At 43.4% G+C, this 20,201-nt stretch overlaps 1 protein-coding gene across 1 annotated transcript in view; it reads right to left on the bottom strand.

Moving 5' to 3' along the window:
* Window positions 1–12,034, bottom strand: part of DPT (dermatopontin) — a 52,423-nt gene extending 40,389 nt beyond the window's left edge. The window contains exon 1 of the mRNA XM_019527544.1: window positions 11,645–12,034. Coding sequence (XP_019383089.1) covers window positions 11,645–11,943 — 299 coding nt within the window. The 5' untranslated portion in view covers window positions 11,944–12,034. The remainder of the gene's footprint in view (window positions 1–11,644) is intronic.
* Between the last annotated feature and the right edge of the window lie 8,167 nt (window positions 12,035–20,201).

A 20,201-nucleotide genomic window follows, 5' to 3' on the forward strand; every position in this document is an offset into this window, starting at 1 on the left:
TTTCGTTTCCCGTTGCAGCACTGCAGGCCTCAGAAAATGGCCTGGCAAGCCGCATGGCAGCCCGCGGGCCATATGTTGGACAAGCCTGCCCTAAGCCATTCTGCATACCTGTACTTTATAGGATTCTTTCAAAGTCCTTCTGCAGCAAGGCGCTGTCACTTGCTTGCCATCCCTCCAGGTTAGGGATTTTGGCCAGTATTCAGGGAGTTTCACAAGTACTTGGAGAGAAAGTTGCTGTTTTTTGCTACAGAGGCCATGGAAACATATGACTAATACATTGTATACAACACTGGGCAGCTTCAAATGAACAGTGCTCTCTAAATTAAGGAGAGATATTAACATTCAGAAATAAAAGGGAGGGCTCAGTTGTGCCTACTGTGGCAGTTAAAAGTGGGCTCTTAAACCTAGTGCAGTTACGGATTGACATGACATCTCATTTGATTAGTAGCAGAAAGGCTTTAATTACAATACCACAAACAAGCTATAACACTAAATGACAGAAAAAAAGAGACTCTTATTCAATATTCAAAAAGTGAGCTATCACCAAAGTCCAAGTATATGTTTAGCTGCAAGAGTGTTTTCTCACCAATGCAGGCCAGGTAGCAATTTCATTACAGCTTTCACTGAGCAGGAAATTCTCTCATGAAGAACTGGGTGCGATGTAGTGATTTATCTCCATTTCTCTTGGAGCTCACACCTTACTGGCAATTCTGTTTTGCTCTTATACTGTTTAATTGTATAGCTTCAAAGCATTTTTTGTGATGGTTAGTTGATTAAAGTCCAAACAAAACAGGGAGGAAGAGGAAATTAACACATTACAATTGTTAACTGCTTAAATCCTGTTTTTGGATTTGTCCGGGTGTGAAACTTGTTTTTTCTTGCAGCTTCTGACCAGTCCAGAGGTTGTAAGTCAATCAAATGTGATGGGTCTTGATTGGCTAAATGGGATACCTATGATTACAGGACCTGTTTTGGGATATTTTTTTAACACAGGGGTAAATTTGCAATAACTTGCACTGGTGATGGTCTATTTACAAAACACCAGACAAATATTGCATGATTGAGACATTTGCAACACCTCAGGCAGACTTTGAATGATTGAGACATTTGAGAAATATTAGGCTGTATTAACAAGGCACATGTAGCATGCATGCCCATGCATTTATCACATACAGGACACATTTCCTGTATTGAGTGTACCTTTTACAGGTTCTGTTTCGAAATGGAGTCACACTTTACAGCTAGCCCGCTATACTGCAATGGGCTGAAGCAAAATCATAGAGCTTAACGCTCCCATAAACATATCTGTATACTTCTATGCCAAACTTTGGGGAAGTTTTGATTCTGATCCAAACTTGGGAACACACCTCATAAAAATATGATTGGAAACCAAGATCAAGAGAATTTCTCTTGCCATGTTCTTTGGATCCCACTGGAAAAATCTACTGGGTGTAGATTTGGAACAGAGCTGGAAATGTTTCATTTAATAATTGTATTTGCATTACCCTTTAAAGCCAAATGAAGGAAAATTTGTTCTAGGAAACCTGAACAAATGTTTCCAACAAAAAAAACCTCACTATAAGTCCCAGGGTTCTGCCATTGGCCCTGTATGAACAGGTTGGGTTCTTCCAGTTCTGCTGCAAACATGAAAGCCATTGAAGAAGGAAGGGGAAAGCTGAAAATGGAGTGTTTTTCTTCATCTCTCAAGTCATATAAACATTTAGGTCTCTTTTATTCTTGCTAGTTTCCTCAGTTAAAATCCAAATATTCTTCCAAAGAGGAAAAGAGAATCTCCCTCAACCTGGCACGAGTATTTGTGAGCTTATCTAAAGTCTCTCTGAGTTTGTTTCTCTTCCCAGCTAGCCATTTTTCTACAATCACAAAATATCTCACCAAGGGAAAAGAAAAATAAACTCTTTTTTGGCCTGCTGATTTTAAGTGTTAATATTGAAAACAAGCCTGAATTTTGGAGGGCTTTTCTCCTCTCTGATGTATTCATTAGTCTTGTAACAAATCCAGGAAAACAAATGCAGTGAATAAAAACAACCACCCAGGGCCTCTGTTTTATTGCTTCTCTGGAAGAAGACCGTCTTTTTCATTTGCATGACATGCTTTAGCACCACTTGATAGCACCATTGCTGTACAAGGCATTTCAGAACAGAGGCCTGGCACAGCACAGGGACCTGTTACCCAGTGAAACATGGGGGTAACTAAAGTAAGAGATCTGGGTATCTTTCAGAAGGAGGTTCTTGAAGGTTGTAGGAAGCTGGCTGAGGTTGTGTGGGATTACAATATATAGTCAAGTGTGTTTGTGTTTTTACTTAGCCCAAATATTCTGCAGCTGGAGCTGTTTTTTTAGATCTGGTGTTTGGGCAACAGAAGGAAGGGTGGAGCTCCACTGGCCAGTAGAAGGGCTGGGGAACTGCCAGGATGGCAAGGGCAGGGGACTTCAGGCATCCTCAAAAGGGAATTCATTGTCTCTCACAATGGCTCCGGCTGAGGGACCTGATTCTCAGGTACATCACCCTTGCACTGTGAAGGAGTAAAGGCACTCAAGCCTAGCTGAGAATCAGAGCCTTAAAGCTTAGCTTTTGTATATTTTTACTATGAGTTTGCCTCTTGGATGAATATATTGCAAGCCACCCCTTGTTTTATTCTGTATATAGTGCCAGGTGTTTAAAACAACATTCTTGTTCTTCTGCTTTAAAGTATTTTATCACTTCACCTTTCCCTTTTAAATAACCAGAGACTGTAATGAGAGCAAGTAACCTCCCTATACCCACCCTCTAAGTCAGGAGTGTCAAGCTCATCTGACCCATGGACCCTCCTCTTCCACACCCATGCCAGATTCACCATACATGGTGCATACTCCAAGATCTGCTCCATGGATGGTGCCCACCCTCTCACCCCACTGGTCTGAGATCTGTGCCACATATGGTGCCCTCTCCGGCTGGTCCACGACCAGCACTACATGCAGTGCCCAAGCCTCTGAACTGGACTGGTGTGGGACTCAGAGTGCATTGCTTCTCCTGTTGTATGCCTACTTAAGTATGCATGTCCTTTGTGACTTCTGTCTTTCAGAGTCATTATGGGATTAACACCCAGGTCACTGGATGGTACCAGGCCCAGTCCATGGAGGATATGAGCCTGTTACAAGCCAGCAGACAAGGCATGTTTTTCTCCCTAAAGCCATAGCAGTACATGTTTGCAGTTCCAGAGATCTTTCCATTCAGTCCTTGGCATGCTGGTAAAGAGGGCAGCCAGTCACAACAGCCCACTACCATGCAAATCAGTGCTGTTAAGGAGCATGGCAGATGTAGACACATAGTTGTGCCCTGTTAGAAGATGCTGTTTGAATGCAATTTTCCTGAGTCATATGAGAGTGTCAGCACCTGTGCTTACAAAAGCAAACACGCTTTCATTTTAGTGCACATATCACCCAGAAAGCCTGAAAGGAGTACCTGCTGCAACATTCCTTCCTCAGAGCCCATTTGAAATGATGGAGGTTGCATATCCTGTAGCCACCACGCACAACAAGCTGACCTGGTAGGCATTGTACTATATTCACAATCACCAAATCCACTTCCCGGTGCACCCTTGAGGTTCCAAGGGGTGAGGAGGCCTGACCCTGCTCAGTATATGAGGTTATGGCCCAGAAAAATAGAGATGCTGCCTAGGAAGAGCAAACAAGATCATTCCTTCTCAGAGGAAAAAGAAAGGCCTCAGCTAATGAAGTATCAAGCACACTATTTTTCCAGGAACGAAAGGATTGGCCTAAGCACCCTTGTTTTCCCATAAATCTCTCTTCTGCTGCAACACTTCCCAAAGATCTACTATTTCTAATATCCAAAGCTAAAGTTTCTCCAAGAGTAGCAACAGCTACTGTCCACAGGCCCAAATTATGTTTTCTAGACCAAATTATGTTCTGTTTTACATAAATCCATTATTTAAGCAATAAAACCCAACATACTGATTCTTTATCAGTCCATTAAGGACAAGTGGGGATAGATTAAGTGCTTGAGGGAAAGATGAGGGCACTCAAAGTACTTCAGCTCAGACTGAGGGAATCTCACCCGGTCCATTTCCAGTGAATGGAAGCTAGTCCCTAAAGGCCACTTGTACCCAGGCTACAGGAGATCTTGCTGCCCGCTTCCTGGGATTCATGTCACCCACTTCTCCAAGGCTCTAAACAGCCCTCCTGTCATCTGCTGCTGCTGCTGTTTCACTATTTGAGTATTTCCCTCAGAAGCTAAATAATCACTGGGGAGTCTGGAAGTGACTCTCTCATCCCATACTCTTTCACTGCCCTTTGGGGAGGCAATCCCTCCCCCATGGCTTCACTCTTTTTTGAGAATAGCTACTAAGGCCGGCACACCCACATAAGCAACCCTGGTACCATTTAAGTCTATAGAAATATTCTCCCTGGCTTCAGTCCACTGCATCTGTGTTAAAAATATGCCATACTCTTTCTTTCATATAAACTAAGAACTGAGAGAAAAGTAACTTGTTTATGTCAGATAGCACAAATGGGAACATTTTAAAGGGCACTTTAAACAGCATGTAGCCTGATTACCAGGTTTGTATAATGCATCCACAGACTTGAGACTCGGCATTAGTCAGACATTCAGTACCTAAAAGAGTTATCCACAGATGTACAGGGATACACTGCCAAAATGAACAGGCAGCTTCTACAAATAATTTCTTCCTTAGCCTGTGAAGTAGTCTGGGCAGTGGTGTTGCGTGAGCTCTCTGTGTGTACATGTACACTTGCAATGCATATGTGTATTAGCAAAAGAGTGAAAAAAAGGGAAGTGAGGAGTCTATGCATCTGTTTTTCTCTCTCTCATCCAAACACTTTCTCAAATTACTAACCAAAGGAAAGAGGTATCAGGTCTACATTTAGACAGCACTTTCCTAAAAACATTTGTACTTTGTGCTTAGAATCATGGAAAATTAGGGTTGGAAGAGACCTCAGGAGGTCATGTAATCCAACCACCTGCTCAAAGAAGGACCATCCCCAGCAATATCATTCCAGCCATGGCTATGTCTAGCCAGGTCTAAAAAACCTCCAAGGATAGCGAGTCCACAACCTCTCTGGGAAACCTGTTCCAGTCTCACTTTCCTAGTGAGAAAGTTCTTCCTAATATCTAACCTAAATTTCCTTTGCTGCAATTTGAGAACACTGCTCCTTGTTCTGTCATCTACCACCACTGAGAACAGTCTAGCTCCATCCTCTTTACAACCACCTTCAGGTAGCTGAAGGCTGCTATTAAGTCCCCTCTGAGTCTCCTCTTCTCTAGACTAAATAAACCCACTTCCCTCAGCCTTTCCTCAGAAGTCATGTGCCCCAGCCCTGTAATCATGTCCGCTGTCCTCTGCTGGACTCTCCAATATCTCTCCATCCTTTCTGTAGTGGTGGCCCAAAGTTGGACACAATACTCCTGATGTGGCCTCACCAGTGCTGAATAGAGGGGAATAATCACTTTCCTTGATCTGTGGGTAAAACTTCTATCAATGCAGCCCACTATGCCATTAGTCTTCTTGGCAACGGGAGTACACTGTTGGCTCATATTCAGCTTCTTGTCTACTGTAAACCCCAGGTCCTTTTCTGCAGAGCTACTGCCCAACCAGTCAGTCCCCAGCCTGTACTGGTGAATGGGATTGTTCCATCCAAAGTGCAGGACTTTGCACTTATCCTTATTGAACTTCATGAGGTTTCTTTTGGTCTAATCCTCCAATTTGTCAAGGTCACTCAGAATCCTAGCCCTACCCTCCAGCATACCTGCTACGCCCCACAACTTGTTGTCACCTGCAGACGTGCTGAGGGTGCACTCTATGCCATCTTCCAGGTGATTGATGAAGATATTGAACAAAGCCAGCCTCAGGACCGACCCCAGGGGCACTCCACTTGATCCGGCTGCCAACCAGACATTGAGCCATTGATCACTATTCATTGAGCCTGATGATCCAGCAAGCTTTCTATCCACCTTACAGTCCATTCATCCCATACTTTGTAAGCTTGCTTGTAAGAATGCTGTGGGAGATCATATCAAAAGCCAAAAGTCAAGGTATACCACATCTACTAGTCTCCCCCCATCCAGAGTTAATCATCTCATCATAGAAGGCAATCAGGTTGGTCAGGCATGACTTGTCCTTGGTACATCCATGCTGACTGTTCCTAAACACCTTCTTCTCCTCCAAATGCTTAGAAATGGATTCCTTAAGGTTCTGCTCCATGATTTTTCTGGACAGTTAGGCGAGGCTAAGTGGTCTGTAGTTCCCTGTATTCTCCTTACCTTTCTTAAAGATGGGCACTATATTTACCTTTTTCCAGTTGTCCAGGACCTCCTCTGGTCAGCACAAGTTTTCAAAGATAATGGCCTGTGTCTCTGCAATCACATCAGCCAATTCCTTCAGCAACCTTGGGTGCATTGCATCCAGCCCCGTAGACTTGTCCACATCCAGCTTTTCTAAATAGTCCCTAACCTATTCTTTCACCATTGAGGGCTGTCCACCTTCTCCTGAGACTGTGCTCCCAGGTAGTCAAAACTAAATGAAATATATTGAAGATATCACACAGCATTCAGCTGACATTACCTGATGAGGGGCTGAAGGAGGCTGTTTTTTATGTTTGTTTATGTGGTTTTTTGCAGTCTTGCTATGGTTGCTTCTACACGTGCATATAAATCTGATGCAATAAACTCCAGTGTATATCATGCCAGAGTTTATTGTTCCCAGGCACTGTATTTACATGTGCCCCCAGGACTGCAGCATGTTGAGGTGGGTCAGAGCAGCCCCTGGTGGCAGGGGGCCCAAGGGGTCAGCCTACCAGCCCAGGACTGCTCCAACCTGGCTCAACATGCTGTGGAGGGGCTGTCTGGGGCATGAGGGTACTCCAGTGCAGGGCAAGCCAGCAGACAGCCACCTCACTGAACCACCCTTATGCCTCAGCCAGTTGGGTCAGCAACTACCCATGCAGTGCTATACACAGAAAAACTCTGCAGCAGGATAATACTTGTATTTACAAGTACTAACCTGCTGCAGAGTTTATTAGTTACCTGCAGCCTAATAGCACCACATGTATAGATGCCAAGACATTTATTGAGCTAATTAGGCAACTGCAGTAAACATCTTGTGTAGATGCACCCTGTTGGATGCAATCTGCTCCTTTCCAAGGAGAAGAAAATATCTTCTCATAAATATTTTTTAAATCGTCTTTGATGGGCCATTGCACAGAATCTGGGGAAGAGGTAAATTTCATCCAGAGGAAGAGAAATCAATCAAGCTTTTCTCTAGGGGGAGACTAAAATTTTACTTTGGGTCCCTGGGAGCCCCCTCCAGCATAAATGGAACTGGAAAGATGTATCCTATTTTTGCATTGTTTATTGTCTTTCAAAAGGTGTTGTTCTTTAGCTGCCACAATGGAGAAGTACTTAACAGGGATTGGCACCTGACAGTATCCCCTGAAACTCTCACTTACTTGCTTTCCCTCCTCCCCTCCCCTCCCCTCCCCCCACCGAGTGTTACAATCTGCTTCTCTCATTACTAGATGCCCCACTGGCAGATTGGGGCAGGGAGCTGGGACCTGCCCCACCCCTGCAGCACTTTCCAAGTCCTGTGCCTTGATCACCTAAGCAGGGCAAGGGTCTGGGATCTGCCCCTGACCAGGACAGTTCCCAGCCCCCGCTTCATGCTCATGGGGCAGGGGCTAGAGAGTTGATTCCTTGCTTAGCTCGTGATCACTGAGCTGGATGGGGAACAAGCTGCGTCACCGTCTCCCAGCTCCCCTCTCCCTGATTGCAATGGCAAAGCAGAGGCTGGGAAATAAGGCTCTCCCAGCCCCTACTCCCCAATCACTAACTTGGAGTGGGAGGGCTTGTAGCTCCCTGCTGCCAGGGCAAGAGGACATAGTCCCCACCTGGGCTCCAGTGGCAGAACCCACCCTCACAGCAGGCAGCTCCCACGGGCAGGGAGCAATCTCCTACCCTGGGTGGCCAGCTGACCAGGAGCATATTTGCTCCCGGTCAGGCATCTACATAAGTGCTACTGCACAGTTAGTAATAGCAAGTAATTTTGCTACTTACATTTGCAGGTAGTAAATTTACTCATGATTAGAGAGGTTTGTTTACTGTGCAGTAAGCATGTACATGTGTAGATGTGCATGCCTACTGCACAGTAAACTATACTACTTCACAGTAAAGCATCTCATGTAGACACACCCAGGATCTTGTTCGCCAAACAATCTCATAGAAGCCAACAGACCATGGAGTCAGAATCTGTCCCTTAAATATAGGCTTTGATTTAGCCAAACCCTTTAGCCCATGCTTAACTTTAAAGGAGTTAACAGCTATCCCAACCATAGATGTTCCCGATGATTGATCCAATAAAAGATATCATTGACAAGAATTCTTGCCTCTTGCATAATTCCTGGACCATCACAGCAACAACATCGCTTCAACACTACCTCAGCTTTAGGCACATTAATAGAGCTTCCTAGAGTATCTGAAGGGACAAGTAATCACCTAGTTATCCAACTCTGGCATAACACAGGAGACTGAACTGCCCCCCTGTTAGTCCTGTATTGGGACTACATGTTGATATCTATCTCTATTTGGCAATGCATGTGAGCATATGTGTAAAGCCTTCTCCATTCCTTACACAAAGCAAACATATGCCTGATTTCAAGCATTTGCTCCTTCTTTTTAAGCAAAACGTGTTCTGAAGCATCCTTTTTTTAAACAATCAGGCCCGTAATAGTGAAAGATAAGTACAGAGAAGGGGGTAAAATGTCTTCCTGTTAGCATTGAATTCCAGCTTAAGGTTTCTCCTTCCAGGTATTTTTTTCAAAGAATGTCTCCTGGGTTTTTCTCTGCTGTGCAAACTTCACAATAGATGAGGGAAGCAGTTTATTAAAAACAGCCAGTGAAGCCGTAACAGAAGTGACTGGTCAAAGGTTGCCTTCTGTTGTTTCTGAGGTATATTTGAGAAAGGAGTTAGAAAGTGGAGGAAATTCAAAATAGAGCTGTAAATATGATGAAAGGCTTTGGAAATTGGGACTTCCAAGGAAAGGTGAAAAGAAGGAAGGTGTGTTCAGGCAGAAAGCTGAGAAGCCCAGGTGGCAAGGAGCAGCACAACCATCTGATAATATGTCAAAGGAATGTGACCGAGAGAACATTAAATTTATTCTCGCTGGTCAGTGAAGCCAGGGCAGGAAGTGAAAGGAATCAACTCCAGCAAGCAAAATGCAGACTCAATATTAGGAAGGACTTTGCAGTTCATTGCTTGTCAATAGAGCAGGCTGTCACTGGGTGCTGTGGGATCTCCCTTACTGGTGATCAGAAAGGTGAAGCCAGATTGCCAGCTATCAAAGCTGATGTCCTAATGGTGAAAAGTCAATCTGAGCCTAGCAGCCTATTGAACTAGTATTGTCAAGGCAGGGCAGCCTCTGCAGCCAAGGACACATAAGGGATTGCTGTGGCCAGCATCACATCTGTCTGCCTTTGACTCCCCAGCTCGAATAACCAGGGATTCATTTATAGCTGAGTCAGCTACCGGAAGCCTCAGCACAATCCTGGGAACAAGTAGTGAAACTTCACTTTACCACAGTGATGCTGAGATTGGCAGAGGGATAATAAAACCCATCCTGCCATGAGGAGTAATGTACTAGGTCATCCAAAGGAGATCATTGTCAACTGACATGGATCCAACTCAGGAAACTAAGGGAAACAGAGATGGCCATACAGGGACCCAATAACCCAGGTTATGATCCATACTGGGACTAATTTTTTTAATGGTAATTTTTAAGATACCACACTGCTGAGCACAGTACAGAACTAGAAACAAGAAGCACCTGAGATAGGTAGCTCGGGACAAGTACAATAGGAAGATGAGGAACTAAGAGACTTAGAAGCACAAGTGCCACCAAATTTCAATGGCTGCTTTTGAAAACCCCACTTGAAATCAACAGGGAAGCAAAAGTGATCACTATATCTATAAAATAGAATAGGTTGATAAAAGAGTTAGGAAAGCTGAGTTAATAGAGAAATACTTAAAATAGATGAGACAGGCTGATAGAAAAGCCAGTTAAATAGAAATACCTCATAGAAACAGGAGATAGAAAGAGAAGGTCAATAAAGTCAGAAAAAAGAAATATCTAATATAGGTAATAGACAGAAATGGCATAGAAGAGAAGAAGACAAAAGAGATTGGGAAAAGGGATAGAAAAAAGTGGAAAGCTCTCAGAAATAAGCAAGAAATGAGATGAACAATATATTGAGGATACAGGCTTCTAAAGTACATGTAGCTCTGGTGACGATTGTTGCTACATAATTCAGATAACAAAATTTATTTTTATGTAGAACTGCACAGCATCTTATTTGTCAGAGGTGATTACTGTCAAGGATTTTTTGAGACAGACAAATAGTTTTAAACCATAGGAGGAACTCATTCAAAAATTATTACACAATAAATACAAATTGCATCAAAGTTTGAAAAGGACTGGCCAATGCAGTATTAACATTATGTCTTCCTGGTTATCTTTATGCCCCTGTCTGCTTTCCAACCCTCCCTTTTTCTTTCTGGTCTTCTTCCAAAGTGAAGTTTAGAATGATTTTTTTTCTTAGCAATTGCATCAGCCATAGGAAATTATAACATGGGACTAGAGGAGCATGGATAATTTAGAACAAAATGCAAATCCCTGGAAGATAAAGGGTTTTATATTTCATTCGGAATTTTTGAAAATGCTCCTGTTTCTGGAAAATCCTGCAATTCAAAATTTTTTAACAAAATTTTAGAATACGTTTGAACTTTGTGAATAGGAAATGGATAAACTGAATTAACTAAAAGAATATTTTTAGAACTTATTTCATGAAAAGACCATAAGGAAAAGAACTGTTCAGGTCACATAATAACCAGGAATAGAATGCCATAAATATTCCCAAGAAATTTTATCTTCCCTCTCCCCCACAAAAAAACACGATCAATTTTGCAGATTTTAATTCTTACAAGCACAGAAGAATGTATACACTGAACTGAAGCTGATTCTATTGGCCATTAATCAGATCTTTCCACTACATGCTCAGTCATTATCAGATAAATATTCACTACCATCATCACACATTAGCATGAATTTTTGGTCCCTGTAATACAGATGTGACTAGTAAGCAGCCCTGTACTAGGCACAAGCCAGAATTCTTAGCAACAAAAGTAAAGATAGAAAAACCAATACTGTACTGGAAAAAAGCTACAGCAGGAGACTTGTAATTGGGAGTGTTGGATTCTCTTCCCAGCTCAGTCACTGATTCCATGTTCAACACTGAGTAAAACATTTTCCCTTTCAGTGCCTCAGTTTCCCCATCTGTAACATGACAACAGAACTATCAAGCCAACTCACAGATGGAATATGAAGCAAAATTAATAAATGTTTGTAAAATGCTATGAGATGCTCTAGAGGAAAGGTGCTATAGAAATGCAAAATATGATCCTTGTAAAAACTTCTGAGTGCATTATTCCTATACCTAGGAAAGTCATTTGTAAGCATTGTTAGACTAGCAGTAATGTCCCATTTCTAACAGTGCTAATATCCATGCTCCATCCTCAGGCACTGCAGTATCTCCTTTGCAAGATAGTTTTAGCAGTGTCCTACCATTCTGTTCCAGCTCTGTTGATCTCTTCCCACCAGCATTCAGTTGGCTCCCCCAGGCTCTGGGGGGTTGGCATGCACGCATAGTTCCACAGTCTGTCAGAGCCTTCCTCCTTGCTGAATGTGCTTCTTACCGCCACTATCACCTGCCCAGGGGGGCACTGGAAGTTGAAGCCCTGGCGATACACATTAACCCACTCATCATTATCCCCATAGTTATATTGTGGATAGTAATAGTCTGAGTGCCCATCCCAAGCCACTGTCACCAGTGGCAGGAACACACAGAGAAGAACAAACTCCATGTTGTCTATGTTCCTGGCTTAGAAATGTCCCACCAGTTTGTTGTGTTGGCCTTTTTATACTGCTGCTAACATTTGGCTTCCAGATGTTGTATGTCTAAATCCAAGTGCAATGTGTCACTGCTTAGCAAAACTTCTCTGAGCTGAAATACTGGCTACAGGCTCTTCCAATTACATTTAAGGTGGAATTCTACAAGTACAGTAATTCTGCAGCCCAGAGGCACTGGGGTTTCCCAAGAATGTAAACCTCCTATAACCCTTTATTGTAAAACAACTGTGTATGATGTTGGTACATACTTTATCCATCATAAATGGATAATATGCATGATTCAGCAACTCACCAGACAGTAGTTAAGCATGAAAAAACCACTTCATTCAAAATGAAATCTCTATTTACATGAGCGTAACCTGGAGAAACACTGACCTTTCAGGTTAAAATTCTCCATCCTTGGCTTTTACTTACGTATTAAAAAAAAAAACCCAAACCCTCAAGCAAAAATATTTCCACAAATTTTAACAAGCAGATAGTTGGGGGAGGAGAGAGGCAAGACTTTTCCCATTGTAAATATATCCTTTTTATTTTTCCTTTTTGGAGCCTGGAGGGATGAGCTTTGAGTGTTCCAAGCTCACTTTTGTTGAGGAGGGGAGGATGGCAGGTTTTCCCCAAAGGAGACTATGTTTTGTTATGAGCATGTGTTGAGCCTTGGAAAACTGCCCCCCACCACCCAACATGCTCAAGAGATGTTTGTGCTAAGGTTACTAAATATTCTCATAGACCCTTGTTCAAGAAACCATCCCTGTCTGAGGACAGCACCTGTTTCAAGTATGTGCCAAAGTCCCATACAGGTCAAGGCGGCTTAAGTACTTTCCCGAGTGAAGGCCCTGTGGAAAGACATTGTGTTTGAGTGCAGGCCTCTAAGCTGAAACTGCAGTCAACTGACTACTCTTTAGGACAACTCCAGAATCACTGTCAGTAGCACCTTAGGTGTCTATACATGTACTCTAAGGTGTGTGTGTGGGGGGGAGGTTAATTAGAGTGGCTCCCAGAAAGCCACTGTAATTAGAGCACTACAGCATCATATGTGTATTCAGCACCCCAAGTTTCAGAATGGCAACGGGAGTGCTTTAACTAAGGCTCTTTGAAGAGCCTTAGTTAAAGTGCCCCACCACCATTTTGAAATGTGGGATGCTGAATACACATGATGGTGAGGCCTGTTGGAGCCTTCTAATTAGAATGGTCCAGTGCACTCAACTAATCAAGTCTGCTCTGATGCTTTCTAATTAGAACGTGTGGGAGCAGCTGTATAGGCACTCTTAGTCTCTGGGTTAAGCAGACAATCATGGATCCCAGTGGCAGACATCTCCACTGGCACCTGCCCTGCCATTCACTGCCCATCCTATACAGCTTGAAATGTCCATGTCTTTCTCCCTGCCAATCTATCCCCATGCTCTGCAATTAGGCAGCCCGCCGAAAGAGGAATGTACCCCAGACAGCTCGAGGTTCCATCCATCTGGGGTTGTTGCTCAGATGGAGCTGCACAAGGTAAGTGCCTTTACCAGGTAATGCTGGATCTCAGAAACTCCACAGGAAAATGACACCCAACTTTAAAATGGAGGGCACCTGGCTCTGGGCCTTAAGCCTTCTGCAGCTCTCAGGAACATGGGTGACTAGGGCCTCAGAAGACTGGGAAAAGACAGGGAGGGAGAAGAAAGGCCCACAGTATTCCCTTTTGCATATGTATTACAGTATAATCTTTAATGGCAGTCTCTCTTGGAGTTTTTCAGATAACATGGTATACTAGCTTAGAACTTCTGTACACACTTAGACATGTGTTCAACAACTTGGAGTGTTGTGTGTATTCCTCAAATTGGGTAAATGAGTAGTGGATAGTTAACTACATGCATTTACAGTGCATATGCAGCTCAATTTATAGCTCGTGTTAATGACTGTGGCTCGATAGATTACAGCAGAACTTTGCCAAATTATGTCACTGGAGGATTGGTCCATGACATACTGTTAGGTTAACAATAATATGGATTACTGAGGAGCATTGGATTTGCAGCTGAATATAAGGCATGACTTGTGGCCTAGCAGAGCTGCTGACTACAAGGCAGAATGGTAGCTAAGCCAGCCATTTGCTTATGCTAAGTACCATCTTAAATGTGTTAACCATTTTTCTGGAATGAGCAGCAAGTAAGTCTGTGTGCTGTGAACCAGCTACAGTGAGGAACAAGATAAAGGGTGGGGATGGCACAACTTAGGACAGAAAAATAGATTGGAATGTGGAAGATAACATGTAACCAAGATGAACATATGCAAAAGGATGGATGGTGATTGGTAAAGAAAGCTTCAAAGTCCGCCTATTGACTGAAAGAAAGGGTTCATGGCCTTAGACACGTGATCATAGCAAAAAGGCATATAAATTAATAGAATACATAGGCAATTCCATGCTAATGAAACAAACAGTAAACAGAGGCAGAGCTTAAGGTAGGAGGAGAAATGGGTGGAACATAGGAGGGACAATGGTAGAATAAATGTTAATGAGTATAAACCAAAGTGTATAAATGTGAGAAAAAAAGTATTGTTCACTGCAGGTCCCCCATCTGTTGTTTTTTGGGAACCTTGTCCAAAGCTGTCTCCATTCTGAATTTCATAGATTTCATAGACATTAGGGCTGGAAGGGACCTCGGAAGATCATCAAGTCCAGCCCCCTGCCCAACTAAAGCTGTTGTGAGCAATGTGTGCTGGTGTTTGCTCCCTGCTTGCTCTGGATAATCAGTAACAGGATCCATGGGCAATTAGATCATCATCTCCCTAGTCATTGGGTGCCACATGGAGTCAAGGTCTAACACATACATCATACAACAGTAGTAAAAAGGTACTCTCCAGAGGCTTGGATTAACTTCCAAAATTAAATTCTTTCGATGAATTATTAAGTGGTACTTCATTAATGCCTGTAAATACACAGTCACAGCAAGAGGCTGTCACAGGATGTCTATTAGCTATATTTCTGAGACTAAACCTGTAAACCAGCCTCATTCATATCATAATTCAATTAACCAAAGCCCCAACCTAACCTGTTTCCCACAAAAATCCCCACACCCCCCATTCTCCCCCAGCAATTCTAGGTGTCTGTCACCTGGACAATTTTCAGTGTTCTAAGCCAATGTTTCATACCCTTTTCCATATCAAGACACTCCAAGGTTCCCCTCTTTTCCCAGGGTATAGTTCAGTATCCTGACCCCAGTTAGCAACACAAGGAGCATGGTGATGCTCAGCCATTCAAAGTGTCACAGTCCACTGGAACATCCAAACTAGTGGGTAGAGACAGGAGTAGGACCAGGGATGCTAGGATGGGGTTCAGAAGCCTAGCCAGCCTAAGGACGACCTAGAATTACGGGGTTAGGAAGCAAGATGAGGTCAATCTGAAGTCCAAAGTACTGGATGCACAACCAAGGAAGACAGAAAAGAAGCCAGAGAAATTACCAGGACAGGTACCAGAAGTTACTAGCCCTGTTAATCAAGCTTCAGGGCAGAAGCCTCAGCCTTATTCTTGTGGTGGGCCAGTAGGGGGTACTCCTGCATTGAGCCACCCACCTCAGTGCACCCGACCACCTTCCAGGCTCCAAGTGCCTCCCTGGGGGCGCCTCACTTCTGGCCGACCCCCTTCCTGGAGCACACCCACTAGCCTGGGGGTAATACTACCACCACCCAGAGATGGGCTTGATTCTGGCTCTGTGCACCCTGGGAAACACAGGCCTAGTAGCTCTTGAGGGTACTTGATTCACTTCAAGAACGTGGGGTGCTTCCCTCAGTCGGAAGCACAAGTAGTGGTCTCCCTTAGTCAGCTGAACCAAGGGGACCCCAAGGCATAATCCAGACCCACTCCCAATAAGTCTCCCATGCTAGGTACCAAGGAGAACTTTATTGGTTACGAGGGGTACAGTTGGAATAGGGTACAGGGTAGAGCAATATCAGAGAAATCCCATAGAGCAAACTGGCATGGCTGGGTAGCCTTTGATCACGCATCTGAGTTATTGCAAGCTATACATCTAGTCAGATCTCAGGTAGCTTACTCACAAGTATCATCCAGAAGCAGGTGGAGATTGCCTCTGGAGGCAGGCAGTTCCTTGATCATGAGTTTTGAGAGAGCAAGTTTCAGATGGTCCAGCTCTTCTCTCTCTCTGAGTCTTCCTCATGGCTGCTGCTCCTTCCTCCTGGGCAGTCCTTAACTTATACAGCCCTTATGACCTCATTTACCTGGTCCAATGGAGGCCAGCACCTGTTGGCTGTCAGGCAACCAATTTGAAATGCTGGGTAGACTGGCAGTTCCCAGCTCCCCCAGGAGCCCAAGCCCCTCACCCAGGTATGTGATGCTAGTCACATAGGCAGAGGGAGCAGGTTTCCCCTCTCCCTGAGGAATGTATCTAGTTCAGGTTACCTAAAGAGATAGGGTAAGGTGTGTACCCTCTGCAGGGCCCATACTAACCAAATTGTCACAGAGCAGAATTTTTGGGGGAGAAACAGAGATGGCCTCCTGCCACAATCCTTATACAAAGAGATCAGTGTCTTACAGGAGATATGGTCTGACTGGGGATTAGAACCTATAGGAGAGACTATAGACATGAGGCATATGGGAACTATGACACCCCTGAGGAACCATGGCAGCTTGAGCAGACATACAAGTTAATGGCCACCCAAAAGGTGCATGTTTCAGCATTGCCAAATCAACCTTTATATTTACATTCTGTTAAACAAATGTTTGAAACAGGCTTGCGCAGACTGCATGGTATGTGTACAGCATCAAGGGTCCTGTTAAAATCTGTCCCTTTGGGAAATTACTTGCCTTTTACTTTGAAAAAGTCAACTCCTAGCCTTACAGCTTGCTGTTCTCATACTCAAAGTATGAGTATACTCATCACAAAGTAGCAAACAGAAAAGATGAAGGTGGCAAAAAGGAGGTTCTCAGGCTACTTATTAATGGTTCTTTAGTTAACACTGTTGACGGTACACATTAATTCATAACATTTTCTATTACAGCTTCAAAATGATACGTCAGTCCATTTAAAAAGTGTGATAGTTGATACCTTCTACTGTGGTTGCCCCCAAGCATTGCAGTAACACTGTTGTACACTGTATTGTACTGCATCAGTATTTCAAAATACCAAAGGATATTATAAAGTATTCTAGACCACACTGTTACATTTCCCTTAGCAGTTTAGACCACCCCTGTAAAATACATAAGAATTATGTTAGCATTAAGTACCATTACTATAGTTTTGCTGTTAATTTTTTAAAGCAAATTTATGACTTACTAGATTTTGCACTGGAATGTTTGGAAAAATGAAAGCTCTATTTACTGCTTGGCAAAAAACAGAGGTACTAGACCAGTGGCAGGACTATTTAGGATGCTAACTTGCTCATCAAGGCTCTAATTCTGCAAAATTTTACTCAGGGGAGTAGCACTATTGACTAGGCAGATGACCACAGTTAAGTCCTAGTTATGATTTAAACATCAAGGGAACCCAATGCTTCTTCTAGATAGAAATGAATTTTATTCCATGTGAATAAAGGTAAAGCTTTGAATTTAATGCTGGTGAAGACAGTTAGATTGATAGTCCTGGAGACTGAAGTCATCTCTCCTTGGAAACAGGCAACAGTTGGGGATCTTTTCCCCAAACTTTCCTGTTTCTAATCTACTTTGGCCATTATGTCACCTTGCAAAGCAAAAAGGGAGTTGTGTTTCCATGGCCATTTCATTGTGCAGCAGGGTCACACCTTTTGATCATGTTTTCCACTTTTAGTTACATGTCGGAGGACATAGTTGGGATGTCTAATAAAGCAGAGTTGTTTAGGTGAGTCAGGAACTGCTGTCTGTGAGTTGGGAACTTAAGTTGAATTTGATTGCCAATTACACCATCAATCCATCTTGTACTAGTCCTTGTTTTTCTTTTTCACAAGGGCCTGGTATTGCTGCATTTTATACCAGCTCAAAGATTTCTGCTAGTTCTGGAAATGTGGTTGGAGACCTCTCAGTGCTGTGAAGAAAGATGAAGCCACTAGAAAACCATAGATAGAAACTGTTTGTCAAGGCTTCCTCAACATAACAGCACTTTCTAATACCACTGTCCTGAAGTGCTTTGATTGAGTCTTACCACCACTTCAAGAGGCAGAGAAGCATTCTCATCCTGGCTTTACAGATCAGGTGTCATGACCTGATTGTTGTTAAGCTGTGGCTCAGTGGCAGTAGGGGGGTCCAACTGCCACAGTGACCATAGCAGAAGGGCCTGGTCAGATCCGAAGAAATCTGCAAATTCTGCTAAATGCCTGTCATCTACAAATCTCAGACAGGACATGAAAAGATGAAGTGGCAGAACTAGAAGCCCTGCAGTTCTGTTGTCATTACCTAATCTTTAGGAACCTCTGCATCCTCAAAATTGACTTACACGCAGATAGAGGTAGCGTGCTCAACATGGGGTCAGCTTCCCCAGGCACAGCAGGGGTTAGCTGGTCTGAGAGGAACTTACAAACAGTTATGAGGAAACATTAAGGTAGAGAAATAAGGGGAAATATGTGCATAGAGCTCTGTTGTGCTCACCCATTGCATGTTGTGTACCTGTGGGGGAAAGACAAGGCAGTGCTTCATTTGCAGATTTTGTTTCGATGTTGTTGAAAACTTTATTATTAGTAGTACTTATTTTTCTTGCCTGGGACCTGCAATTATAGACCCTAGTGTTCAAGGTTCTGTAAAAACACAGAGCCAAAAAGATGGTCCCTGCCCCAAATTGCTTACAACCCAAGAAAAAGACAATTGCAGCAGATGGTTACAGGCAGATGGTTGGAGGAGTATGAGGAAACAATGAGACAATATTAGTCAGCATGATAGACAGTGGTCTCAGCAGCCTAGCAGTTAATTTTTTTTTTGTGGGCATTGTGGCAAAGGAGAATTTTAAGGAGGAATTTGGATTAAAACACAGAGTGAGTTCTGTGGATGTTTACTAGGGTGCCTCCCAAGCATTAGAAGCAGCTTGGGAGAAAGTATAAAGGTATAATCTAAGAGGGCTGACATCATAGGCTGCTTGAAGTGTCAGCCTTTGGTAATGTGGGGTTAGGCCATTAAGGGTCTTGAAAGTGAAGGGTATTTGGTAACAAAGGGAAAACCAGTGGAGGGATTCAAAGAGAGGTTTGGCCAGGTCAGAGCAACAGGCAAAGAGAATTATCTTTACCACAGAATCCTGGGTGCATGTGAACATGGCAAGGCTGCATTAGTCAAGGTTAGAAAAAGTCATTGCTGCAGTCAGGATGCAAGATGGCAACAGCCTGGAAAAGGGTTTTATCTGGCTGGACAGAGGGGAAATGCTATGTTCTCAGAGGGGTAATGGAGAGAGAATATGCAGAACTTTGACCCTGCCTGAGTGTCAAAGTGAGCCTCACAAAAGAAAACTCTTACAGGTGCCAAACTCCATTGGGCCTAGTGCAAGACTGGGTCTAGCACCCAGAGCTCCAGTTGCAGAGGGATTACACAGCCTGGTTGCACCTGGAGAGGGGTGAAGGTACTAAGCCCTACCCCTGCAGGGATGCAGGCAAGGGCTAGAAGGAAAGTAAACCTGGCTCACCCTTTTACCACAGCAACAGCATGCAGATCTGGACACTTTAGTGTCCAGTCACATTGATAATGTGAAAGAGGTTTGTGGAAGAAGTGCAGAAAAGCTTTGGGAATCGATTGGATTGACTTAGCCTGAATCAGAAGACTTGAATACATGAAGCTTCTCTAAAAGATGACTCAGTTTGGGAGCGTCTTAAGAACAGACTGTAAATATCTGAAGAGCTTAACCTTTGGGAAGGAAGAGGAGTTAGTTCTTGGGGTAAGTGGGGGTATAACAAAGGATCATGAAGGGAAATTAAGCAAGTGAAAATGTAGACTGCATCACACGTAGAACATCCTGACAGTGAAATGTGTCAGGGTCTGACACAAACCTACTGAAGTCAGTAGGTGTCTTTCCATTAACTCCAATGGGTTTGGATTAGTCATTAGATTGTAGAACAGGCTTGCAAAGATGCGAAGCTTTAATGCTTTAAACAGTCTGCAGGAGACTGAAATAAACACTAGTAAGAATATAAATGGATAAAACTTGCAGTGGCAGGAAAACAGACTTAATGACAAAATAATAGGGCTGTGCAAAGCTTTGGGTGCTGATTCAATTTGGAGGAGATTTGGCCTGATTCGGCAGCCAAATCTACGAATCCAAATGGAATCTGA

Source organism: Gavialis gangeticus, unplaced genomic scaffold (assembly GCF_001723915.1).
Source record: "Gavialis gangeticus isolate Ggan-Ray unplaced genomic scaffold, GavGan_comp1, whole genome shotgun sequence".
Classification (NCBI taxonomy): domain Eukaryota; kingdom Metazoa; phylum Chordata; order Crocodylia; family Gavialidae; genus Gavialis; species Gavialis gangeticus.